The following is a 27,600-nucleotide window of genomic DNA, read 5'->3' as shown; positions in this document are numbered from 1 at the left end:
TGATGGTAATAAAAACAACTACATTTTAATAATAATAACAATAATGAAACATTTGATACAATATACATATACACATGCAATGATACTATACAGATACTTGGCAAATCTGCCAAGGAATCTAGAAGTTCTTGGAGACTAAACTGCTTGAAGGAAGCTTTTAGCCTGAGCTCCTTTGCTAGAGATGCCTCTGAGGAAGCAGCCTGACGCTTGGGAAAGCTGAGGCCCCCAGCTTCTCCTGCCTTTCCCTTTTCTCTTGGCTGGTGGGGCAGCAGCAGGGAGAGTGGGTCGGAAGTGGGGCTGAGAGAGAGGAGGGAGCTCAGAGTCAGGGCAGTCCGGAGCCTCTGCAGGAAGTGACTCCTGGTTCCTGGGTGGTGCTTCATGGCCGACGTTTAGCTTCTCCTTGGCGGCTGCTGGAGCTGGGGCTGGAGCCAAGGAACCCCAAGAGTGCTGGGCTCCAGGGTGGTCAGTAAGTGGCACCCCTTCCTTCCTTCCTTCCTTCCTTCCTTCCTTCCTTCCTTCTGCCACCAACTTTCTCCAACTTTGGGCAGCAGAGTGGCCAGAGGGAGGTCCCCCAGAGTCCTCATGGAGGGCCTTCCAGGAAAAGGACCCAGTAAACAAGCTGGGAACACCACTCCTAGAAAACAGATACATCCATGCTTCTCAGCCATGCTCAAAATGGAGGGCGCTTTGGGGGGATTCCTCCTGGACAGGAGGAGGAGGAGGAGGCTGAAATGGAGGACATGGTCCTGGAGAAGGAGGACCACCACCTCCACCATCTCTGGGCTTTGGGAGGCTGGGAAGGGTCCACCCACATTGTAGAAAGAAAGCAGTCTGACACCACTTTTAAGTGCTGCAGCTTCAGCCTGTTTAGACCGTAGGATTTGTTAGTTTCACAAGGGGGGGGGGGGCAAAGAGAGGGCCCAAAAGTACAAGCTTTAGGGTGGGACCATGACACTTAAAAAGTGGTGTCACGCTACATTGTTTCCAAAGCTGCCAGATCCCAGGACTCTGTAGGATGGGGCCATGGCAGTTTAAAAGTGGTGCTAAACTGCATTATTTCAACAGTGTCAATGCACCTCCCCACTGGCACTGGTTGTTGTTGTTGTTGTTGTTGTTGTTGTTGTTGTTGTTAATACAGTATATGCGTACAGAGATAATTCAGTTTGACACCACTTCAAGTGCTGCAGCTCTAGGCTATATAAATCCTGGGGTATGTATTTCACAAGGGGGTCTTTAGCCTTCCTTACCAAAGGGTCACAAAACTACAGATCCCAGGATTTTGTAAGAAGGGGCAATTTATACAGTGTAGATGCACGCCCCCCCCCCCGGCACGGGTGTGCGGGAGTCATTATTATTAATAGTACCGCGTATGTAAATCCTGGGGTCTGTAGTTTCACAAGGGGGGTGTTTAGCCTTCCCTGCCAAAGGGTCACAGATCTGCAAATCCTAGGATTCTATAGGATGGGGCCAGAGCAGGTTAAAGTGGTGTCAAACTTTATTATTTCTACAGTGTAGATGCACCCTATGCCACGGCCTTCCTACTAACTGAACATAATCCTACACATAATTGCTGATTGTTTCCCTTCTTTTCTTCCCATTCCCCACCCCAATGTCCCCCAACCTCCCCTCTACCCTCTTCTTCATGCAATCCCTTTGGCTCTCTGACTTTGCAGTCTTTTCCTGATGATCCAAAAAAAAAAAAAAAAGCTACCAGAAGAAACAGCAACATGGAGACCTCTTTCTCTTCTCTGTAATTTGTCACTCATGCCTTTCCTTCAAAGGGTGGAAATGCTTCAGGAGGAGGCAAGGCACAGAGAGGGATGGGGCCTCAGGGGCCAGTTTGTCTCTAACAAATTACAGCTGGAAACAAGGCAAAAGGATGGGTGGATTCTGGGTTGGCCTGTTGGTGGTGTGTGCCTTCAAGTTGTTTCCAACTTTTGGCAACCCTATCATAGGGTTTTCTTGGCAGGTTTCATCAGAGGGGGTTTGCTATAGCCATCTTCTGAGGCTGAGAGTATGTGATTTGCACAAGGTCACCCAGTGGATTTCATGGCTGAGCCAGGATTTGAACCCTAGTCTCCAGAATCATTGTCCAACACTCAGACCACTGCGCCACGCTGGCTCTCTGACCTCTTAGAGGAAGGTAAGAAAAAAGGACAGGGAGGAGTCAGTGTATGGCTCTAAGGGAGAAAAGGGACCCAAGGCAGGTGGGCTTCTTGTTAGCTTTCTTGGGCTGCATGTGTAGAAGTACAGTGGAACCTCGCCTTACGTGGGGGATCCATTCCAGACCCCCCCCCACATAAGGCAAATTCCACCTATGCTCAAGCACCATTCAAGTTAATGGGGCTCGTGTGTGCGGCGGTGTGCACGTGCACCCCATTCATTTGAATGAGACGCGCCACCCTGCGCGTTCCCGCATAGCTTGAGCACATATGCTCAAGTCACATATAGCGCACCCGCGTATAACGCAGGTGCACTGTAATCTAGTTTGACACCACTTTAACTATCATGGCTCCATTCTGTGGAATCCTGGAAACTATAATTTGTTGTGGCACCAGAGCTCTCAGAGAAGGCTATCTGACAAAACTTCAGATTCCAGGATTCCATAGCATTCAGCCATGACAGTTAAACTGCATTATTTCTACAGTGCAGGTGGAGCTTTAGACACCTGTGAGTATAAATCTTTTAGCAGAGGCACGATGGAACTGGAACCCGGCTGCAAGAAGTTTGGAAACAACTGGTGTAGATGCACCATGGATTTCCGCAATACACAGCAACAGAGTTAAATAATGACCAAAAGAAATTCATGGATCTCATTGGTATAGTTCTTTTGTCCCAGAGCTAGGATCTGAGGCAGTCTTCAACAGAAGGAAAAACCAGATACCAAGAAAAACACAGTCAATTATAAATATTAAAATACAATTGAACTGTTCATAATATCAAAACACAAGCTGAAATAAAATATTTTAAATTACCTCAGTGCATCAAATTAAAATATTTAAAATATTAGCATAGCCATTTAAAATGCTTACCTGCATCAGACTGTTGCTTGCCTGCTTGAATAGAATATAATAGTAATTCCATAGTCTAGGAGCAACCACTGAAAAGAGTTATAATTTTGACAGTCTCTCATAGTAATAATAATAGTTTTTCTAGAAACTAGAAAAGTTTTTTAATGTAAGATTGTCATAGATGAAACTGTAAAAAATAACCCCAACCTATCACAAAGAAAATATAAACATGAAAGGACAATACTTGTGTGCTTAATAGTTGTCTAACTTGACAGTCTGAAAAGGGAGAAATGTTGGATATACTAAACACTGGAATAATGTATTTTTGTAAAGGTAAATATATACCTTGCCAACTGTCAGCAAATGATACTAAAGATGTATAATGATGGTACAGTAAAATATATATATTTTAAAAGATTAAACTGCATCAATAAAAGGAAGGAGACTGTGGCATAGTGCTTTGAGTATTGGAGACCAGGGTTCAGTTTCCTCCTCATCCATGAAATCCACTGGTGACATCAGGCAAGTCACACTCTCTCAGCCTCCTCAAAAGAAGGCAATGGCAAACCTCCTCTGAAGAAATCTTGCCAAAAAAAGTATGACAGATTTGCCTTAGGGTCACCATAAGTCGGAAACAATTTAAAGGAACACAACACGCAAGAATGGCAAAACAATCACCGACCCCCATCTCAGCAAAAATCCAGCTTAGATGCCAAAGGCCTGACTGCACAAAAAGATGTTTGACTACCAGTAGAAGAACAACAGAGAGAGGGCTAGCCTAGCCTTTTTTGACATGGAATTCTAGACCCAGAGGCTGCATCTGCACTGCAGAAATAATCCAGGTTGACACCATTTTAACAGCCATGGTTCAGTGCTATGGAATTTTGTGTGTTGTAGTTTTGGGAGACATTTAGCCTTCTCTGTCAGAGTGCTGTGGTGCCAAAGCAAACTACAATTCCCAGAATTCCATTGTATTAAGCCACAGCAGTTAAAGTGATGTCAAATTGGATTATTTCTCCAGTGCAGGTGCAGCCATAGTATACCTTACTTATCAATTACACTTTTGTCATACTACTTCTTAAGGGAAGTGCACATTATTCTCCCATTTCATCCTCATGGGGTGAACTGAGCTGAGAGAAAAAGTGACTGGACCAAGATAACTTTTATAACTAAATGGGTGGTTTGAAACCAACTTTCCCTGGTATCAGCCCAAGACTGTGACCCAGTGATGGCAGTCCTTTGGCCTTGGCTGCTCTGCATGCAACCCAGGGTGACCAAGTGTCCTCCTTCTCCCGGGCATGTCCTACTGTTCAACTTTTGCCCTGGAGGAATCCCAAAATGTGCCCCACATAGAGCATGACTAAGAAGCATGTATTCACATTTATATGCGTGTTTTTAGCTTTTATTTGGGAATGATCTCCATTTTCCTTTAATGTCCTCCATTTTGCAGTGCCTGGTCCTTCTTTGCTGTTAGGACAGCTGGTCATCGAAAGGGAGAACCACTGACTTCTTCATCTCAACCCAACTATTCAGCTTTCAAATGGACAATGGGAAACTAATCAGTACAGGGAAGTGGCAGATTGGTAAGGACTACTGAATGGCAGAGTAGGGAAAAGTCTTATCATTGACACGTACATGTACACATCAGCATCCCTGTATTGCTGGGGATGAAGGAAGCTGTTTTTGAATGGATGTAGGCCCTTAAAGACATGGGTGTGCCAACATATCTGATAGTCCTGATGAGGAATCTGTACTCAAGACAAGAGGCTACTATCAGAACACAATATGGAGAAACAGAATGGTTCCCAATTGGAAAAGAGGTCAGGGAAGGTTGCATCTTATCACCCTACCTATTCAATGTATATGCAGAACACATTGTAAGAAAAGCAGGCTTGGACACAGAAGAAGGAGGAGGGAAAATAGGAGGAAGGAGTATCAACAATCTAAAATATGCAGATAACATAATACCACCGAAAATGCTAGATGGATGGACTCTGTTAGGTCACAGGTATAGGTTTGTAGGAACTAAACAGAGCACAGGAGGACAGGGAGTCTTGGAGATGTCTTATCCACAGGGTCACCATTGACTTGAGGGCGGTTAACAACAACAACAACAACAACAAAGGTGTGAGAGAGACTGAATGGAAGAAAATTATGATAGTTCTCAACCTTTTCTGTGCCCCACACCCCTGATTAATGTTTTCACCCCCTACTAAAGTAAATATCACATTTGAAGATGAAGAAATTTAATTTCAGTTGTATTGGACCACATATAATAATGTGAACAAACTGAATTTGCATAAAACACAACTCTAAATTGAGCAATTAGATTCTAATTTATTCAGAAAAAATGTAAATAGTAAAATCAATCCCAATTGTGGACATAAAATTCAATTACTTCTTTGCTCCTGCTTCTCATTCATGCTTTTGTCAAAACATGGAACTTGTTTACTAACTGCGATCCTGCAGATCTGCCTGTGGGTTAGGCAATTCCTAGATTTTATATTGACTGACAAAAGAAAACCAAATCTAGGTTCACATCTTTGTCACACCCCCTGAAATTCCATCTTGCACACCCTGAGGGTGTGGGCAACCCAGGTTGGGAATCCTTGGAATAAGCAGTGGATGAATGAAACAGGACAAGGGCAGGCAGTTGTATATGAGAGAGAGACTAAATTTGGTTCTGCGCAGGTGTAATGAAGGGGAAAGAAACCTGAAGAGAGAGAAAGCAATGTTGTCAGCCACTTATGTCTGGCTGCTAGCCTAGAGCCCTAACCACTTTCTCCTAAAGTAATGCAAATTTCACCACTGAAAAGGTCACCCATCCCTGCTCTCATCTTCGAACCAGGGTTGGGCTATCTGTGGGCCCCAGATGTTGTTGAACTGCAGCTCCCATCTTCCCCTTATAGTCACTCCTCCATCTTCTGAGTTTCAACCTGCTTTTTGTATGCTATTTTCTGCATAGAAGTTGAATAAGTAGGGTGATAAGATGCAGCCTTGCCTGACTCCCTTGCCAATTGGGAACCATTCTGTTTCCCTTTAGTCTATTCTAATAGTGCCTCTTGTCCCAAGTACAGATTTCTCATTAGAACTATCAAATTTTATACAATACGTACTATTAAATTATTTTGAGTATGAAACTAAGGCCCTGAACAGACAGGCCAAAATAAAGCTTCTTCGGGTCACTTTGGAGGTATGATGTTTAAATGATGCATGCATCCTAAGAGTCCAGAAGCCGCACCAAAGCCATGCTCCAGTTCTAAGGCCTGGAGCGCAGCTTTGGCGCAACTTCTGTCCTCTTAAGATGCATGTGTCATTTAAACAGCATACCTCCAAAATGATTTGAAGCAGCTTTATTTTGGCCTGTCTGTATGGGCCCTTTGTGTACTTTGAACTGTCAGAAAGCAGAGCTGTCACTATCTCAGCCACCCATGAAAAAAAGTTTTGGGTTTTGGAATATTTTGGATTTCAGAATTCTGGACAAGGAATACTCGGACTGTATTTCTTATTTTGTCGGATGATAATTCAAACAGCAACTTCTCCTTCCTTCCTTCCTTCGCACATAGATACATTTTCCACCTCCTCTCTCCTGTCTTTTCTGTTGGTTGCTTGAACTAATTCTACCTTTCCTCCACCCCATATCTGTTAAGCTTCCATCTTAGCGAGCTCCTTCTGGAATTAAATTAAATCACCAGCTCAGTGGCCTCTCTTTTTATATCTTTGGTACAGTTGTCATGTTTTGGTGGTGATTGGTACTTCATAAATAATTATCTATTGCTATCAGCTGAAGTAAAGAATTGCTACAGAAACAGTTAGATGCACTAAGGGAGAGAGGCTTTATCAAGCATGAATCGTCTGTTCCTTTGAGAGGCCCAGAACAGGGAGACTTTGAGCAGTCACGTTTTCTGTTGAGAACAACTTTACCTTCTTTCTTTAAGAAATGAAAATTCAGTGCCAGGTAAAATATGGAAAACTGCAGAGGAAAGATAGCATGAACCAAGGTCATTTTGGCTATTCCTCAGAAATGCTTGTAAAGGGTTTGCATCCGGTTGATGCTTTAAGAATGTAACCCCACGTCTGTTTGCATTTCAATGTGTTGCAAGAAATTTAAATCTCTTGCAACACAGCCTGTCTCTAAAGTGTGTTCAGTGGGAAGGTCATTAAGGTTAATCATGTGCTGACTATGACTATAGAAAATATACTGGGGGGGGGGAGGTTAAAAGTTTTTTGTTTGTTTTTTACAAACCAGAAGTTGCTGACACACACAGAGATGTGAAGGCCCACAGAAAAATTAAAGGAAAAAATCATTTTTGTCCGTGTTTTTCCTGAATCATACTAAGGAATCTATAGTACTCCTGGGGGGAAACAGGAAAAATGGGACGAAAACCTGGAAAAAAACAAGAACAATTGAAAAAAGGAAGAAAATCAATGATGGAATATTTTATTTTAGCATGATTCAGGAAAAACACAGACAAAAATGGTTTTATTCCTAATTTTTCTCCAGGCCCTCACATCTCTACACCGTGAGTCTGCCCTCCTTTTACTCTTGTAACTAGGGACTGGAAGTAGGGTTGCCACAGTAAAAACTGGAGAGGACTTCAGTACTTTTAATAGTTGTGTACAAGAAGGAATTGAAGCAGGTGTTGTTTATTACCTGGTTGCATAACAAGCAACTCCTACTAAAATCTACTCCTCTTAAAGGTATAGGAGTCATCTTCAATTTTCACTTTGGCAGCCCTAGTTCCGGATTTCACTACAGCCAATCATTATGCCTTTTTCTTTTTATTCCTGCAAGTCATAACTTGCAACCATTTGTTAAGCAGTGCATAGGCATCTTCTGGGTAATTGCAGGAAAAGGATAAAAGTAGCTCCAAAGTTTATTATGCAAGTATGCAGAGAACCCAGCACACTGATCAAGTCATACCAATTTAGAACCATGTTTTTACAGAGCTGGAAGTGACTCAGATAATAGGCTATTCACTTCTTGAAGTAAAAGCAAAACACACAAAAAACTCAACCATCACTGGATTCCAGGACAATTATTTTTTAAAAATCTATTAGCTGCTACTCATTAAAGAAGAGCACCTGTGAGTTTAGAAATTTTAATGTGGAATTCATTTTACTGCTTTGCAACGCTAACCAGTGGCCTTGCAGATCTGAAAAACAGTAATGGACACAGTTCCCTGGCATTTGTTCTTCTAAAGCCCCATTGAAATGAATAGTGACTGTGACAAAACAGGGCATTATTCATTGCATCTTCTGCAATGGGTCTTATTTTAAAAATCCTAAAATTTATGCTGTACACAGTTATTTTTATTGCATATATAATTAGCATTGGCATGGAAATGGCTCTACTGAGGTGAGTTCAGTTGACAGATGAGGGACCTCTGCCTTGACACTTACAGCTTGAAAGGAATCACCTATCTATACACCTCACGATACTCTCATTTCCATGTTGTAAGTAGGAAATTCTGGAACAAAACCACAAATACAGAAGCAAGATTTGTGTTTCTTTAGCACTGTGTGGTTGCCATTTTGAGACATTTATTGAACTCTAACAAATGCTCATTCTTTGGTGAGTGAGCAATAAAGTGTTTAAAAATGATATCACCCTGATAGAAATGGCTGCATAGATAAAATCAGCAACTCCTTCTGATCCTTCCTGACTATATATGAACAGAGTTGCAATGTTAAACATCACCAAGTCAAATTCTGGCATTTCACTTTGGAAACCATGGGCAGCTGAATGGGAGAAAACAGAGGCACGACAAAATGAAATGTGTACTTTCCTCAGTTTTGAGTTGGGGCAGGGATTAATTTTGATTGCTCTTGCTGCAGCACACAACCACTTTATCATGGAGGGTTATACTAGACAGACCTCTCTGAGATGTTTTGGCAAGTCATTACAGCAGTTTTCATAAAATTCCCCCACATATTCAGTTGGAGGAGTGATACTGTAATTGCATGTTTGGCAGTAGTATAAGGGACCTAATGCACATAGCACAAATGTGAGGCTCACACCAGATTAATGGGGAGACAAAGCTAGTTGTCACATCGGGGTTATAGCTGAGGAGTGCGGTCTTGCTCCCCTGTTCACTGAAACATGGTGGGGAAAGGTGCTTTCTGAAAAACACTTCATTTAGTAGACACTGATGATAAAATGGAATACTGCCATATTCATGTAAGATTCAAATACAATCTAAAATAGGCAACCTCACCATTAAGCTTCCATCCTCACCTTCTAGGCCTGTGGTTTCAGATTTTAGGATATCCCTTTCTGACTGTACATTGCTGTAGATCTGTTCCTCCCATTTAATTTCAGTGGTGCTTATACTCCTTATGATAAATGAAATTGGCCTGCCCATTGTTTTGCTTCCGGAGTGAAAATGTGTTGTTCTGTGCCTAAGTCGCTTCTGACTTAGGGCAACCTTAAGACAAACCTATCACACAGTTTTCTTGGCAAGATGTTCAGAACGAGTTTCCCTTTCTCTTCCTCTGAGACTGAGAGAATATGACTTACCCAGGATCATCCATGGGGTTTCTATGGCTGAGCGGGGATTTGAACTGGTCTGTAGAATCGTAGTCCAGTATTCAAACCACTACACAGTGCTAGCTGCTAAGTAAGTTCTTTTGAAAAAGTGAGAACTTGCATTTCCCCAATTTTCCCATTTCTATGCAGGTGAACTCAGAAGTAAATCAATTCAGCATATTTATGTCAAGGTAAGAGATTATGGGATTGCCACCGAAATCTTTTTGGGCCTGAACAGACAAGCCAAAATAAAGCTGCTTTGGGTCACTTTGGAGGTATGCTGTTTAAATGATTCATGCGTCCTAAGAGGCCGGAAGCCACGCCAAAGCCACACTCCAGTTCTAAGGACTGGGGTGCAGCTTTGATGCAGCCTCTGGCCTCTTAAGATGTGTGTGTCATTTAAACAGCATACCTCCAATGTGACCTGAAGCAGCTTTATTTTGGCCTGTCTGTTCAGGCCCATAGATTCTTATATTCCAAATATTAGGTACCTATACTACGTAGTAAGACCTATTGAGCTCAGTGAATCTTACCTCTGAGTAAATTTACTTTGCTACTGAGCTTTATAAATTTTGCAGAAGTGAATGTGTCTGTCTATGTTTCCGGGCTGTTATAGCTTGCAGAAATTGGTAAAGGCTCCTTAAGTAATAATAATAGTTTTCCCTTGAGGATAAATAGAAAAGCAAAAGACTGTTAGTGCCAAAGTTGACTCTGTTTAAATTAGAAATTTGTCACGTTTAATTAATTATGTTCTGGAAGCTGTTCTTGTTTGTTTGGTATTAGATCTGAAGAAAGATAATTGGTTTTGCATATAGCATTAAATCTCTGGCTGAGGAAAATTGCAAAGTTTTGAGCTAAACAGGGACTGAAGAATGTTCTTGAGTATGTAGTAACTTTTATTAATAGCAGTTGCACTGGGAAGTCTCTTGCATTTGGGGAAATTATTGTGCTAACCTGAGTACTTTTGAGAACATTTTAATATTACATCTTGAATTTATATTGCTACATGGGCTGCAAACTGTTAATATGTTCAGCTGGTAGTTTAATCAGTTGGAATTGTGTTAGATCATTGCCCTTCATGGCTTATTAAAAAAAAGTCAGAAGATGGCTCGCTAAAACAAGGCACAGTACAGCATGCCTAAAAGCAGCAGTTATGAAACCATTGCTTAAAAAAGCCCACCATGGATTCTACCATTTTGAATAATTACAGCGTGCCTGCATCATATGCAGGCTCTCTATACGTGGACTTGAGGTCACATGGATGGCGAGCCCTAATATGGTGAATGGGCCATTCATATGAATGGGGCTTAATCATTTGTGGAATTTGTCTTACATGGGGGGGGGGTCTAGAATGGATCCCCCACATAATGCAAGGGCACGCTGTGTTTACCAGTCTCAAACATTACATTTTTAGGAATGTTACTGGGGCATTTGATGGCTTTCCAGCTCCAGGGGTTTCTGGATGAGATGGATTATCTAGATCCATTTCAGTTTGATTATAGAACAGAAGTAAGTTTGGTCGCCTTGGCGGACAACTTGCAAAAGGTACTGCTGGTGAAGTGTGTCCCTGTTGGTTCTGCTAGACTTTTTTTCCCTTTTGAAAATGTTCTGCTGGATATCTTGACAGTTTATGATACCATCAGCCATGGTATTCTGAGTCACTTTGCTGGGATAGGATTAGAGGCACTGTTTTACAGTGACTTTTTGGAAGGGTGGACCTAGAGCATGGTGCTGAGGGACTCCTGTTCAGTCCTTTGACCATTAGCCTGTTGGGTCCCTCAGAACTTGGTTGTATCCCCCATGCTATTGAATATACACATGAAACTGTCCAGAGTTTTGGGATCAGGTGTCACCAGTATACTGGTTGTACTGAGCTCTGTTACTCCTTCCCACCACAGTCGAAGGAAGCTGTCTCAGTTCTAAACAGTGCCTGTCATCATTAACAGACTGGATGAGGATAAACAAATTGAAACCTAGTCAAGACAAAACAGAGGTGCTCCTTGTCTCTACAACAACAGATCAGGGAGCAAGGATTCACCCTGTACACAGGTCCAGAGCTTGGGTGTATTCCTGGATTCAATCTGGAACCTGGAAGCTCAGATTTCGGCAGTGCCTAGCAGTGCATTTGCTGTTCCTTGGGTCATCAGATCAGTCAGTGGTGACACATGCCTTAGTTACATCTGTTTGTATTACTGTAGGGGGGATGCAGTGGCTTTTTGGTAAAGATGCCAGTTCAGAAGATGGGTAGCTCGAGGCCAAAGTGCTGCATGATGGGGTGAGCTCCTGTCACTAGTCCCAGCTTCTGCCAACCTAGCAGTTCAAAAGCATATAAATGCAAGTAGATACACAGGCACCACTTTGGTGGGAAGGTAACAGCATTCGGTGCAGTCATGCTGGCCACTTGATCACCAGAGCAGTCCTTGGACAACGCTGACTCTTCGGTTCAGTAACGGATATGAGCACCACTCCCTACAGTCGGTTACAACTAGACATTCATGTAAAGGGACTACCTTTACTTTTTAACTTTAAGGTATTCTACCTGGGGCTGCTTTTGAAGAGAGTATGGAAACTTCAGCTGGTCCAAAGAACCACAGGCAAATTGTTAACTGGGGCTGGCTATAGGGAGCATGCAACAGTTCCACTGACTGCCATCTGTTTCTGGGCACAATTCAAGGTACTTATGGTGACCTATAAGGCCTTTTGTGGCTCAAGTCTGCATTATTTGAAGGACCTCAAATGTCCCACATAAGCCTTTCTGTTTTGAAATCTTTGGATGAGGCCCTTCTCTTGTCCCACCACCCTCACAGATGTATTTGGTGGGAACACAGGAGAGGGTTTCAGTGGCTGCTCCCAGGCTCTGGAACTCCCTGCCCAAAGAGGTAAGACTGATGCCCTCCTCACTATCTTTCCGCAAGCAGATGACAGCCTTCTTGTTCTGACAAGCCTTTAAGAATTGAGTTTTTATGGGGAAACAGATCTTGTATAATGTACAGGATTTTTAATTTTTGATTTTTTTAAAAAAAGTTTTTGGTTTTGTTTAAAGCCCTGGTGACGCAGTGGTTAAATGCCTGTACTGCAACCATTCACTCAAAACCACAAGGTTACGAGTTCAAGACCAGCAAAAAAGGCCCAAGCTTGACTCAGGCTTGCATCCTTCCGAGGTCGCTAAAATGAGTACCCAGATTGTTGGGGACAAATTAGCTTACAGTTGGAAACTGCTTAGACACTGCTTAGGTGGTATGAAGCGGTGTATAAATGAAGCTTGTTTGGTGAGGACTCAAGAGAGAGCCTTCTCAGTGGCTGCTCCTACCCTGTGGAACTCCCTTCTACGGGAGACTAGGCTGGCCCCCTCACTGCTTGCCTTTCGTAGGCAGGCAAAGACATTTTTTTAAAACAGGACTTTTGAGATTTGGCAGGCTTGATTTTATTGAGAGATGAGAGGGTTGGTCTTGGACTGTTTAATTTTAACTTTGTGTCTAAAATTTTTGTATTTGTAATTTTTACATTTTATGATTTTAATTGTACAATTTTAATTATTATGTTTTATGTATGTTATCCGCCTAGGGTCCCATTTTGGGAGAAGGGGGGGGGGGGTAAAAAAAAATAAATAAATAATTGTTTTTAATCTTTTGATAATTCACTTTTTAACTTTTATATACTGTGAATCTTTATCTACGTTTGTTTTTAATTGTTGTAAGCAGCCTTGAGTCCTGAACTGGAAAAAGGGTGGGATATGCATTATAGCAATAACTACACCAACTTAGTTAACTGCTAAATGAGGCCAAATTTTAGTGCTCTAATTTGTGCTAACAGTTTTGGTTCCAGTGTTGTGTAACTCTGTTAGGATGTGTGAGAGAGTAATAAACATTTACTTTTCCTCCTATCCATGAGCAGCAGGTTTTGTTTGTTAAATTGTGCATTATCTCACTTCATTATTTCAAAGAGGTATCTCAGCAGTAGGTTTTGTAATATATAAATGAATTGATCAGTTAAACTCAGTTGATCATAACATTAAAAATCTAGTAGTTAATCCTTTTTTTTAATTGATTAACAACCCTAGTCAGTATATACTGACAGTATAGCATCAAATTTGCATATCTTGTGTCTATGCACTCCTAATGGGACAGTATGCAGTGGACTGGATACAGGTTAAATTAGTTTAATTTCATCCCCATTAACATTGATTGCTAACTTGCCCCACTGATTTCAGTGGGATCTTACAGTACAAACACTGTAGAATTAAAGCAGTTTGACAGCACTTTAACTGACAGAATTCTGTGTTTTGTAATTTGGTGAGGTATTCAGCCAGGATTTTGTAGGACAGAGTCATGGCAGTTAAAGTGGTGTCAAATTGCTTTAATTCTGCAGTGTGGCTACACCCTAAGTTCAGCTGAGTCCAACTTAGTCTAAATCCAGAGATGCAATGAGGCATGGAGCTTCCATCTTCTTTGTTGTAACCTTAAAGTACTAGTATAAGAGTACTGCATTTGCAGTCACTGCCCCCCTGCATCACAGACTGTGTAAGGCAGGGATAATGCACCATGTTCTTTCTCAATGTTTTCTCTCATACATGCCAGCCTACACAGTTAATGGTCACTGATTATGGTAAATGTAACCCAAAACATCTAGAGACCAACATACTTCCTGCCTGTAGATGATTAAGGTGTTGCCTGGGAAAAATTGCTTCTAGTCAGGAATGACCAAAGAGCTATATGGTAACCAGAACATATTCCTTCTTTCACTTTTCAGTAATTTGACCCTATCTGCTGCATTTGTAATTTCTTCAGTGATGAGACTTTGCTGGGAAGTATGGATAAAAATATTGCAGATCAGCTTAATAAGGCCTATGAAGCCTTCCGGCAAGCATGTATGGATAGAGACTCGGCTGTGAAGGAGCTCAAGCAAAAGGTACGTGTCTTGTTTCATGCTCTTAATGCTCTCAGTTAAGATTGCATTTGTGACAGCATCCACAGAAAGGCTGACTTATCTTTCACACACAACAGAAGTGTTCAGTGTCGTTCGATAATGCTGGGAAAATTCTGTTGATTATCTTCAATGATCTTGCACTTACAGGTGTGAAGCTGTGACATGCAGCTTGTGTGTCATTATCTATAAAATTGAATTTTATAATTGTCGAGGGCAGATTCCTTCAAGTTTTAACTATTAGGAGGCCTTGAAATGTATACTGTTACTGCTACTATAGGTGCCATTATAGATTACTCTTAAAAGAAATGGGTGTGCCACAGCATTTGATTATCCTGATGCATAACCTGTACTCAGGGCAAGAGGCTACTGTTAAGACAAAATATGGAGAAACAGAATGGTTTTCAGTTGGAAACCAGTTTAAAATAGGCAAGGCTGCATTCTATCACACTGTCTGTTTAACTTGCATGCCAAAAATATCATACGCAAAGCAGGACTAGATTTGGAGGAAGGAGGAGTGAAAATTGGAGGAAGGAATATCAGCAATTTAAGATATTCAGATGACATCATACTACTGGCAGAAAATAGCAAAAACTTGAAACAATTGCTGAAGAAAGTTGAGAAAGTGCAAAGGCAGTTTTACAGTTGAATATTAAGAAAACAAAAATAATGACCACAGATGATTTACAGAACTTTAAAGTAGACAATGAAAACATTGAAATAGTTCAAGATTTTTCATACCTTGGCTCAATCATTAATTAGAGGAGGTTCAGAAATCAGAATACTATCAAGGGACTAGACAAAACCCTGAGGTGTATGCATATATAATTGAATACTAAAGTTGGCATGGTCCCTTCAGTTGTATTTCCCATTTCTATATATGCCTTTGAAAGTTTGACAGTGAAGAAAGCTGGAAGGAAGAAAATCAACTCATTTCAGATTATAGTGCTGTGTTTTGCAGATAACGTGGACTGATAGAAAGAGAAATAAGTGAGTCCTAGAGAAAATGAAGCCTGAACTCTCCCTAGAAACCAAGATGATAAAACTATGACTGTTGTACTTTGGCTGTATTTTGAGAAGACATGACTCACTAAAAAAGACAATAATGCTTGGTAAGGTAGAAGGCAGCAGAAAAAGAGGAAGGCCACATTCCAGATGGAGAGACTCGGAAGAAAGCCATGGTCCTGAGTCTGCAAAACCTGAGCAGAGCTGTTGATGATAGGGGACTTGGAAGTCTCTCATTCATAGGATCACCATAAGTTGAAGTCAACCTGATGGCAATTAACAACTGCAAAAAGTGGGCTGGACCTGTCAAGAGGAAATTCATGGTGTTGATCATAGGCAGCCACAGTTTTCCTAGTTTCCAGGAGAAAGCAATAAGTCACCAACCCTTGGGAAATTTGGTCCAAAACACACTGCGGAAATAGTGCAGTTTGAGATTGCTTTAACTGCCCTGGCTCAATGCTGGGGAATTCTGGAAACTGGAGTTTGGGGAGACATTTAGTCTTCTCTGTCAGAGAGAGCTCTAGTGCCACCACAAACTACAACCCTAAGGATTCCCTAGCACTGAGCCAGGGCAGTTAAAGTGGTCTCAGACTGAATTATTCCTGCAGTGTGTTTTGGACCTTCCTCTGTGTTTGGCTATCTACAATTGATGCATTACTTCAAAAGAGAAAAATGATTTGGGTTACATTGAAGAGTTACTATCAAAGATACTGTTTGGTACCTTTTGCTTCAATGAGACATTATTAAGGATATGCCTTGGGGACAGGAATGAAGCTCAATGGTTGAGTACAAGATAATCCAGAAGGTCATACGGCAGCAGGCTTCCAAAGTGATTCAGCCCTAGACACCCTTAATTTGAAGCAGTGTAGTCAAGAAGAACCTGCAGCTACATAAATAGGTGTTGATGTTGTGACAAGAGCCAACTTGGCGAGCCATCTTCTTTGTGTCCAAACAGTTGTCCGGTGACAACTGGGAAACATCCTTGTGAACATCCTAAAGAAAAAGGCCATGCCCATCACCCAAGAAAAGACAGTAAATGTAGCACAAGACAACCAAGGTATTTTCTTTTCTTCAGGCTCTTGCTTCTCTCAGATTACTTCTCTATCAAGCAAAAGCCAAAATAGCACCAGTGCCTCATGCCTGCCTATAATTTGTTGTTGTTGTTAACTGCCTTCACATCATCTTGACCCATGACAACCCTGCTGATGAGACATCTCCAAGACCCCCCTCCTCTACTGGTCTGTCCAACTCCTGCAAACCCATACTCATGATCTCTTTAATAGAGTCCATCCATCTAGTATGCAGCCTTCTTCTCTTTCTACCCACTGTCAAAAGAAGAAACCATTTTCATCCTGACAGTCCAGCATAGGACTGACAGAATGTTATGGCTGCTCAAGTTCTCAGATGAGAGACAATTTTGTAATAATTATTGGGCACTGGAAACAATTCTGAAGAGCTACTCTATAAAGCTTTTTAGAGATGCAGTTTTTTAACAGCACCAACTCAAATAATTCTCCCAGGAACCTGTAGATTCTTGTAGTCAGGCAACTGAAATCAGGCGAGGGAGTGTGACATATTCTCAATTTACTTCACTGTCCCAAAGAAGACCAAAGGTTCTCTTTCCATCCTGGACCTGAAGATAGTGAACTGCCACCCCAAGAATGAGAAATTCCACTTGAAGACTCCTCCATCTACTCTATTCTCCTCCCGTTGATATTCTTTCACATTCCTAAAAAAAGGAGCATCACACTCTGAACTGAGTCAGATTGTGCTTAGACAAAACCAGACATCAGCATTATTTTCAGTTCACTGACTTCAGTTCTTCCATTCTGTCATCTTTAGGCATTTTCCAGGACATGTCCTACATTTCAGCCTTCTGTCCAGGAAGAATTCCAAAATGTCCTCCATTTGTGTGACTAAGAAGGGCGTCCTTCAGGCAATTAGTCTGTCCTCGTTGCAAAGAAGGGAATAAGATGGATCCTTCTAAAGTTCTTTTTTCCTAGGAGCAGCAAAATACAAGATTTACCTCCAGAGCTCAGGGCACATTTGTTTCTCAGAGGGCAAAAGGACAGGGTTTTATTCTTTAATTTCAGCACAATGGACAAATGAAAGAAATAATTAGAAGAGACAAAATAAGGCTGGATATTTGACTTAGAATACTGCAGTATCTCATGTCCTGTTCCACTGCACTAAGATATCACTCTTAGGTCAAAGATTAAGATTATAATTGCAGTTCTAGTGACATTACAAGGATTGCATATTTTCTTACTTTATGAACATCTGTTGCTCAGATATGTCTTTCTTGGCTCTCTGCATAAAGAACATTTTGATGAGTTGTTCAGCAGAATATTAACATTTGACTATTTAAAAGAAAGAGGGAGGATTTTTTTTCTTCTGTGGCAAATGGGCCACAGAACTGGAAAGACAATTGGACATATTTCTTTGAAAACTGTTCAAAACAATTGCAGCTAATTCAACACAGAATCATCTTGCACTCATACTAGAAGCTTAGATAGATTTAGTTGAACACAGTGGAACACAATAAACACTGGAGATGTCCTGAATATGAAGGAAGTCTAGTGCATATGCTGCTGCCCTATCCAGTCATTGCCCTTTTCTGGTAAGAGAGAAGGAGACATTCCAACTTTGTACTTGAGAAAGCAATTTTTTTTCCTTTATATATCTTTATATGCTAGGATATTTGCCAGTAGAATGGAACAGTGGTGGTGGATATAAGTCTAGCTTTTATTACTATTTTCCAACCCTCTTACTAGAATAACAATGGCCCGAAATGCATGGGCCAAATAAGGTGGCTTCTGACCATTTTGGGGGTGTGGACACATGCCCCCAAAATGTCCAGAAGCTGCTCTGAGGCCACACTGAGGGGGGGAGAATGTGGACCTTTAAGGAGCGGAAATCATCTGCTCCTGCTGGTGGTCAATTTGGGATTACAGTGGCAGCCTGCAATCATGCAGTCACTGCAATCCTGGCTGGAGTGGCCAGAGGTTGCTGATATTGAATTTAAACACATTAACTTTAACAGTTTTTGGCAGTTTTACAGTGTTAGACCAGTATTCAATATCAGTTGTTTCTTTTTAATTACTTGTATTTTGTAGTGCAAGAAATGCCATTCATAAGCAGATCCTTTTGTTAACATGCGTTCAACCACAAAAACTTGCTTTAAAAGAGTACTTTTTGTAGAACAGTTAATATTTAAGCTCGTCGCCATAATATCTGAACTGCTACTTAATTTTCTGATTTAGTCCTATATTGGTGTAGTCCTATACAGTACTCCTATATCTAGGCTACCAATTAATTATATAATTCCCAAAGTTTTATTGAAAGATGTAAATCATACCAAAGCCTAAAAACCTTTATGTGTTAATATTCAAAAGCATTAAGACACAGTTGATCAAGCTTTGTAACACATAAAACAATGTCTCACAGTTTTAATATAATAAGCAGGATTCAAATTTTTGTATTAACACAATGCATTTTAAAAACCTGGCTTAAACCAAAAAGGGCTTCCCAGCCCTGGATAGAACTGTGGGTAGAAGACTTTTTTGAGCTTGCCATACAAAATGAAAACGTTTCCCAAAGTTATCAGCTCCCCTTTCCCAAAATTGTCTTAGCTGGCCTTCTAGCACATTATTAGTTATTTTGGACACACTGATAGCCTAACTGCAGAAAAGACTTCCCACCCATGTTACATATGCTTCCTGCTGGGTTGACTACCATTTAGTCTTATTAGCCAGCGTATCTACACATTTGTATACAGAGATAAACCAGTAATTCTGATATGTACTACCTCGTTACTTCTGCTGCAGGCAGGACACAATAAAGCATGAACCTTTCATCTGTAGCTTGCTTAATGCAACACCCCAGAATAGCACTCTGGCTTGTCTCTTCCCCCAACAAGCCATAGTTATAAGATGTGGCTTGTTCTTAGTTGATGACTCTTGTCTCTCTAGAGCAGTGGTTCTCAATCTTTGGTCCTCTAGATTTTTGAGACTTTAACACCCAGAATTCCTGAACAATGAGCATACTAACTGGGACTTCTGGGAACTGAATTCCAAAACATCTGGAGGCCCAAAGGTTGAGAACCACTGCTCTAGGGAGAGACCACCTCACATACCAGGTTTGGATGCCATAATAAACTATGGACTTCTTTAGGTACGTAGGTCTGTGGTTTATTTTAATCAGTCCTAATTGTGTGTACCAGCACAATGCTATCATTTTAATGCCATGCTGAGGGGCTTTTCCATAGGCATTGGCTTGGTCATTATGTGAACAGTATTTCTATGTAGGTAAGCTCTTTGGCTGCATAGAGCATTTACTGCCACAGTCCCTAAACTGTGGAATAGTTTACTGGAAGAGATCCATCTTATTACCACCTAAGATGTCTTTAAGAAGGCACTTAAGATGGATCTCTTCTGGTGGGCTTATCCACCAGATTTAATATAAGAGACTATGCTTAAGGCTCCACCCTGATTATGATTGTATAACTATTTAATGATTGGATATTTTAAGGAACTAATAGAAATGTGTAATTCAGTATTAGTATTTTATAGATTGTTTTCCTGGATTGTATTGTATTATTTTAATGATATAATCCTGCTTCAATCCTTGGGAGAGGTGAGAAATAATAATAATAATAATAATAATAATAATAATAATAATAATAATAATAATAATAATAATTATTATTATTATTATTATTATTATTATCATCATCATCATCTACACTACAGAATTAATGCAATTTGATACCACTTTAACTGCCATGGCTCAGTGCTATGGAATTCTGGGATTTGTACTTTTGTGAGATGTTTAGCCTTCTCTGTCAGATAGCTCTGGTACCACAACAGACCACAAATCCCAGGATTCTATAGGATGGAACCATGATATGTGTAATATCTATCTCTCCTTCCATCCACTCTCCTAACCAAAGAGATCTGAGGGTCAGCCCAGCTGTACCACAAACCCTGTTTCTGCTCCTGTGCAATGCCAGGTCTGTAAAAAACAAGACCCACATAATCTACAGTCTTCTGCAGGATAAAAACTGCGACCTGGCGCGCATTACTGAGACCTGGCTTGGGCCTGAGAGCAAGACTGTGTGGGCACAGGCCCTCCCAGCTGGGTACTCAGTTAAGGACCAGATCAGGTTAGGTGGGCGGTGGTGGTGGTGGTGTTGCCTTGATTCATAAAAACACTCTCTAACCAGGAACCCTGTCCGGAAAATGGATTACATCAAGTGCATTTACCTGACCCTGAAGGCCAGAGACAGTCTGGGGATTCTATTGGTCTACTGGCCACCCCGTGCACTAAGAAACTCCTTGGCCGAGCTGACAGAGCTGGTCTCAGAACTGGTGTTGGAGTCCACAAGGCTTCTTGTCCTGGGGGACCTCAACATCCCTTTCGAGGCCAGTCAAAATCCAACAGGTGTGGCTTGGGAGTTCATGTCTACCATGACTGCCATGGGCCTGTCTCAATTGGTTTCGAGGCCCACACATTGTGTTGGTAATACCCTCGATGTAATCTTTAGTACGGACATGGAGTCTCCGTGGGCAGAGATCTCTAATATCTCTGCCCTGTCATGGACAGACCATTTTCTGGTTGAGGCTCGAATCAAGGCTTCTACCTTAAGCCCCCCCGGGGGTGGTGAACCTATTAGGATGGTCCACCCTCGAAGGCTGACAAGAAGCCCTAGAGGGGTATATGGCTGGAACTGATGGTGATTCTGTTGATGCCCTGCCCAACATCTGGGATATAGATCTCTCCAGGGCTATACACAGTATCGCTCCCAAGCGTTCTTTCCGGCCTGCTTCGAAAAAACAACCCTGGTATACAGAAGACCTCAGGGAAAGGAAGCGGGCTGTGCAACGACTAAGCGCAACTGGCGAAGACACCAGCGCTTAGCTGACAAGGCACTCCTAGAGTCTCATTTGAAGGCCTATGGAGTGGCAATAGGTGCAGCAAAGCATTCATTCTATGCTGCGCGTATTGCGTCTGCAGAGTCGCATCCGGCAGAGCTGTTCAGAGTAGTGAGGAAGCTAACACATCTGCCCCCCTCCCTGAACCCTATTTTAGAACCATCTAAAGCCTGTTGTGACAAATTTAATAACTTCTTTGTGGATAAAATCTCTCGGATAAGGGCTGATCTCAACGCCAGTATTTCTTCAGAATCTATAAGAGAGGTGTCCAGAGCTTCCGTGGCCCCTGTTATACTGGATCATTTTGAGTTTGTTAGTACCGAGGAAGTGGACAAGATCCTTCGAAGTGTTAGGAGGACGACATGCTCTCTCGATCCCTGTCCCTCATGGCTGGCGGCTCAGGGGGGGGGATGCGGTGCTAACTATGTTGCACCGCATAATTAATACATCTTTAAGAGAGGGACAATTTCCATCTAAATTAAAATTAGCAGTGGTTAAACCCCTGCTAAAAAAAACCCTCCCTAGACCCCCTGATTTATAATAACTACTGGCCTATATCGCTGCTGCCATTTTTGGGGAAGGTGATTGAGAGAGCGGTCGCCTTCCAGCTTCAATCGATCTTGGATGAAACGGATTTTCTGGACCCATTTCAAACCGGCTTCCGGGCGGGCTATGGAGTTGAGGCTGCCATGGTCGCCTTAGTTGATGATCTCCGTCTGGGCGTGGACAGGGGAAGCGTGTCCCTGTTAGTGCTTTTGGACATCTCAGCGGCTTTCGATACCATTGACCACAGTATCCTTCTGGAACACCTGGGGGAGTTAGGTATCAGGGGCACTGCGCTCCAGTGGTTCCGTTCCTACCTCTTGGGTAGATTCCAGATGGTGCAGCTGGGGGACGTTTGCTCCGATAAGAGGGCGCTTACATCTGGCGTCCCTCAAGGAGCGATTCTGTCCCCCATGCTATTTAACATTTACATGAAACCGCTGGGAGAGATCATCCGGAGACACGGGGCGTGGTGTTATCAGTACGCTGATGACATCCAAATATGTTTCTCAGTGTCCCCGACTGATGCAGTAACTAGGGATGACATCTCTCCTCTAAATGCCTGCTTGGAGTCGGTAATGGGCTGGATGAGGGAAAACAAACTCAGTGTGAATCCAGAGAAAACGGAAGTACTGGTGATAGGTTCCCCGGGTCTGGGTGGTGAGATTTGCCACCCGGTCCTGAACAGGGTCACGCTCCCCTTGAAAGACTTGGTCCTGGACTCGTCGCTCCAGCTGTCATCTCAGGTGGATGCGATGGTCAGGAGTGCTTGTTATAAGCTTCGGCTGATACGCCAGCTGCGTCCCTACCTGGACCGGAAGGACCTTGAAACTGTAGTACATGCTCTGGTAACTTCTCGATTGGATTTCTGCAATGCGCTCTACATGGGGCAACCCTTGTACCAAACCCGGAAGCTACAGTTAGTGCAGAATATGGCAGCGAGATTGGTCGCTGGTTGTTCCAAGTCTGACCATATAACACCCATCTTGAAAGATCCTCATTGGCTGCCTATTCGCTTCCGGGCTCAATACAAGGTGTTGGTAATGACTTATAAAGCCCTAAATGGCTTGGGCCCAGGGTACTTGAAGGACCGCCTCTCCCCATATAATCCGCCCCGCACACTCAGGTCAACAGGGATGAAATTGTTGGAGGTCCCAGCAACACGCTATGCGAGGACCTCACAGAGGGCATTCTCTATCGTGGCCCCCAGATCTTGGAATAGTCTCCCAGATGAGCTCCACTCCACCACATCTTTAGCTCTTTTTAAAAAGAACCTGAAGATGTATTTCTTTTCCCAAGCCTTCCCACCATGAAAAATCATTTTTTCCCTTACCCCTTTTCATTGATGACCCTGAAATGTATATATCAACTTCCCCTTCTATCTGGCCCTTTTGTTGTTAGTATTACTGTGTTGTTTTTAATGCTGTTTTTAATTGTTTTTATTGGAATGTTTTTATATATAATTGTTCGCCGCTTTGATCAAAATTTTGGAAAAGAGGGTTACAAATAAACTATATTATTATTGTTGTTGTTGTTGTTGTTGTTAAAGCAGTGTCAAACTGCATCAGTTCTGCAGTGTAGCAGCAGCCCTAGTCTGATCCGGCAGTTCTTACATTCTTATGATTCTTAAAGTTGCTGGTTGGCCACTTGTGTAGCTCTGATCAAAGATCAGAGCTGTGTCAAATGATTAGAAGCCAAAGTCATCCCAGCCAGATGGTGCTGTATGCAGATGGATGTTTGGTTGTCAAGTATATCTTCTAGTCAGTAACTTGTTGCTGCCATCTGACTCTGAAAGAATTATTTGTGCACGCTGGCTGTCAAAAGCATCTTCTCTTCTGTCTGTTTTAGCTGTCATGCCTGTGCTCTGTACAGAAGTGTTGACAAGTCATTGCTGTTGTACATTTTCAATTTAGGTCTCAGCAATGTGTCTCCACCCACCCTACCCCCACCCCACTGGCCGCTTTATCTCTGCTTCTTGAGGTTGTCTTGGTTTCTGGAATATACAGGCCTTTTTGACTTTTTAATGGGCTTCACTATTAATCTGGCTATAGGTAGACTTGTTTCCTGTATGAAGAAAGGCATCTATCTTCTTTTCCTGTCACTTAAAACACTGGATTTTCAGAATTCTGAAAAATCATAATGGTTTGGGGGGGGGGGGGGAATATGCTGTTGCCCAGCCACCAAAATCACTAATCTGATCATGTAAGACAGGGATGGATAAGTGTAACATTCCAGATGTTGTTAGACTGCAATCCTCTTCAACCTTAGCCCAGTCAATAATGAGAGCTGCAGTGCAGAAACACCTGGAGGGTCACACACACACACACACACCATTTCTTGATTGGACAATAATTGGACCTTATAGATGACCTCTTAATGCCAATTATTGCACCATCTTTAGCACTTGATGTATAACAGGTGCACTAATACAACTCTGTCTAGCAAAGAAGTAAAAGTTGCCAACTCTCCCACTGTTAAAATAAACTAGGAGTATTGTACATATAATCTAAAAAGAGCCCTGCTGGATCAAAGGAAGCCATTTTGCTCACACAATATCCAACTAGATGCCCAGGAGTCAGCCTCAAGCAGGCCATGAGCTAAATAGCACATTCTCACTGTTATTCCCCAAATGCTGGTACTGAGTGGCATATGGCCAGTAGCCAGTTGGCAAGTTTATGAATCTTAAGAATGCAGGACCCCATGCTGGATGGGACCTATTGAGTCACGAATTCTGTTCCCACAGTGGTTAATTTGATATGCATGAGAAGTCCAAAAGCAGAGCATGAGTGCAATTGCACCTTCCTACTCATGTTGTCCAGAAAATGGCATTGGGAGGATGCCATCCAGACTAGTAGCCATTGGTAGCTGTTTTTCTCTGTGAATTTATTCAGTCTTTTTAAAATAGCCTAGTTTATGGCCATTTCTACACTGTGTAGTATTGAAATCCATATTTAAACTATTTATTGTCACAACAAATTAGAGTATTGTAACATTGGGATTTCTGGATATTAAGCATTGTTGCTGATGCTGTTGTACGGCAGGGTCTGTATCTCATCAACACAAAATAACTACTTTTTATTAATTTATCTTTACAGACAGACTGCTATGAGAAGCAGATATGTGAACAACAGGAAAAAATTACATTCCTAACAAATTTAATTGCAAAACTTAAATCACAGTTGGCTGCTGGTAGAGGTAGGTGCTCTGCTTTGGGGAGGGGGGTTAGTATAGCTAGAAACATACAAATGCATATTTGCATGATCTGTGGTTCCTGGATTGTCCCAACACTAAGCAGCCCAAATTCCTTTTTTCGTCATGCATTTGAACAAAGCAAAAAGCTGCCACCTCTTGCATGCATACTAATTTGCTCAGTAAATGGACTTACAAGATCAGATTGTATGTTTTGGTGCTTTTTTTGCCAGATTGTGATTGATGCAGTTAGAATAGAAATGATAAATGATGGCTTAACATTACACTAGAAATCCATGAAAAGCAGTTCCAGTACTAAATTGAGCTCTCTCCACACCTGCACCTGGCTTCCTCATTGCCAGCGTAGGAGGTGTGCATAGGAGGAATGGTTTGGGTGGGTATGTCAGTGGCATTTGCTAGCAATCAGCTTTCAATGTAGGAATACAGCCAACCAGTCCCTTTCCACTCTCTTCAGAGTGCTCCCTCATTCATAAAACTGGTTAATTCAAACCATGGGGTGTAAGCTTGCTACAGCTATGTGAATACGCTGAAAGAGCTTTGAAACTTATTTGTGTGTGTACCTGTGCACCCTTTTCTTAAAAAATAAAAGGCATTTTTTAAAAAATTAACTTCAGAGGCAATGGAGCTGTGCTAGCAGTGAAAGAATTATTTTTAAAAACTGTTTGGAGATCAGGTATCTGAGACTTATATTGTCCTGGGTTTCTTCAGGTAAATTGTGTAACCCAAGTATTTTTGCTGTTAGTTTAATACTTGGGAAGTTAAACAGGAGGGGCTAAAAGCATGTGCAAAACCTCAGCTCCTGGCAGCTCTGAGAAAAAGACAGCCAGATGTTGAAAGGCAGGGTTCAATTCTTGATATATTTTCACCCATCTTGCTAAGGTGAGAGCACTCATAAAAGTGGCTTTTTGGACTACAGTTCCACAAATCCCCTGGCTTGTGGGATTCTAGGAGTAGTTTTTTTTTAAATAATCTATAAACACTGCTTCCATGTCCAGGCATAGATGTCTAGCCTCTGACTTGAGGAACAATGAATGGCTGCTAGTTGTGATTACTCAGTCATGAGGAAAAAGCGTGTGCATATATTTGCAGATGCTTTTAAAAAATGCTGTCACTTCATATATTGGTTCTGGATTTATGCCCCTGGGAAGCCATGGTTCTCATTAAATCCTGCTTCCAGGCAAGGAGGCTGTGTGGGGGCAGATGGGGGAGGACAGATGAATAGAGAAAAGGGAAGTGCAGTGAGTTAAAAATAAAGAGGGGGGGATGAAACAGGGAAATAAACACTGAATTGAAAAGAAGAACGAGGAATGAAGGGTTTGTGAGAATTTGAAGGTGATTTGTAAAAGAAAAAAAGCACTTCACTTACTGTTCCTAGATGATACAACTTTATTAAGACTGGTGCAATGCTCAGGTACAGTAAATCTGTTTCGCTTCTAAAGTTGACTGCCCAGTTTGTTTACTCAAGGGGAAAACATACACTCATCTGCCTTGTATGAGAAATATTTGTGGGCATATGTTTATTTTATGTAGAGATTATCTCCTGTAAAAACAGACTGTGCGTAAGTAAGTTTTCTAAACATTTTCTAGACCATCCTTCAGGCACCAAAGTTGCAGTCCTAGAAGACAGCGAAATGAGAAGAAACGGTACTTTATTGAACTTAGACTGTGATCAGCTCCGTGAAAAGTTGAAACTAGCAATGCAGAGAGAGAAGCTTTTAAAGGTATGATGCTTTTTACAGGAAGCAGGTTTTTAAAAACATAAATGAGAGAACACTTACCATCTGTGTTTAAACCTCATGATAGTACAGGAATGAGCAAAGTGTGGCCCTGGAAGTATGCGTGCTGCCCCCTGATTGAGACGCCCTGGCCAACTCTGGCCAAACAAAAGGGTAAAATGTGTTTTCTGGAAACTTCCAGAGGCAGCAATTTTTATTTAAATTGATTCCAAAACTCTGGCCTTGGGTCACGTGAAAGAAAAATGGTGTTATATTAAATAAACAAATGAATATTAAAAATACCTGGGTTTTTTACAAACCTGAACTGGATTTCCATTCCATTTTTGTCTCTTGTCATTTTTAGCAGTAAATGTAAACCTCCTGGTTCATCCCAGGGCAGAAAATGTGCCTCTGGACCTGCTGCAATTGTCCATCCTTGTGATAGCCCATGGTTTATTGTGACAGGAACCAAGTTGCTCAAGCCCAGGGCTCATGTTTCCTTTCCTCTCTCTGCTCCCCCAATGGCTATAAGAAGAATGCATTTATTCACAATGTATTTATTTATTGGATTTATAATCTACCTTTCTCACCAAAATTGGAGAAGGAAGTTCACAGTAGCATTATTTTTTAAAAGCACACACACACACAAAAAAACCAAGATTAATTGCTAAAACAGAATTAAATTAAGAACAATTTCAAAACATATTAGTAAGAAAGATAAAGCATCCAGT

General features: G+C 41.7%; 1 protein-coding gene across 5 annotated transcripts in view; it reads left to right on the top strand.

Moving 5' to 3' along the window:
- The first annotated feature begins 313 nt into the window (after window positions 1-313).
- The window catches only part of TANK (TRAF family member associated NFKB activator), a 48,328-nt gene continuing 21,041 nt past the window's right edge, over window positions 314-27,600 (top strand). For 2 of the 5 annotated variants that reach the window (XR_006105079.1, XM_042479904.1), the window contains exons 1-4: window positions 314-466; window positions 14,290-14,448; window positions 25,040-25,139; window positions 26,742-26,875. Coding sequence is in view for 4 of the 5 variants with exons in the window: in XM_042479904.1 (XP_042335838.1) it covers window positions 14,350-14,448; window positions 25,040-25,139; window positions 26,742-26,875 (333 nt within the window). In the remaining variant the exon portion in view is untranslated. Of the gene's footprint in view, window positions 467-4,461; window positions 4,595-12,269; window positions 12,420-14,289; window positions 14,449-25,039; window positions 25,140-26,741; window positions 26,876-27,600 lie in introns of those variants that run through there. The other 3 variants (XM_042479914.1, XM_042479925.1, XM_042479938.1) reach the window with 3 other exon arrangements.

Source organism: Sceloporus undulatus, chromosome 1 (assembly GCF_019175285.1).
Source record: "Sceloporus undulatus isolate JIND9_A2432 ecotype Alabama chromosome 1, SceUnd_v1.1, whole genome shotgun sequence".
Classification (NCBI taxonomy): Eukaryota; Metazoa; Chordata; class Lepidosauria; order Squamata; family Phrynosomatidae; genus Sceloporus; species Sceloporus undulatus.
Note: the sequence above shows the minus strand (reverse complement) of the source record. Positions and strands in the feature narration are given on the sequence as shown.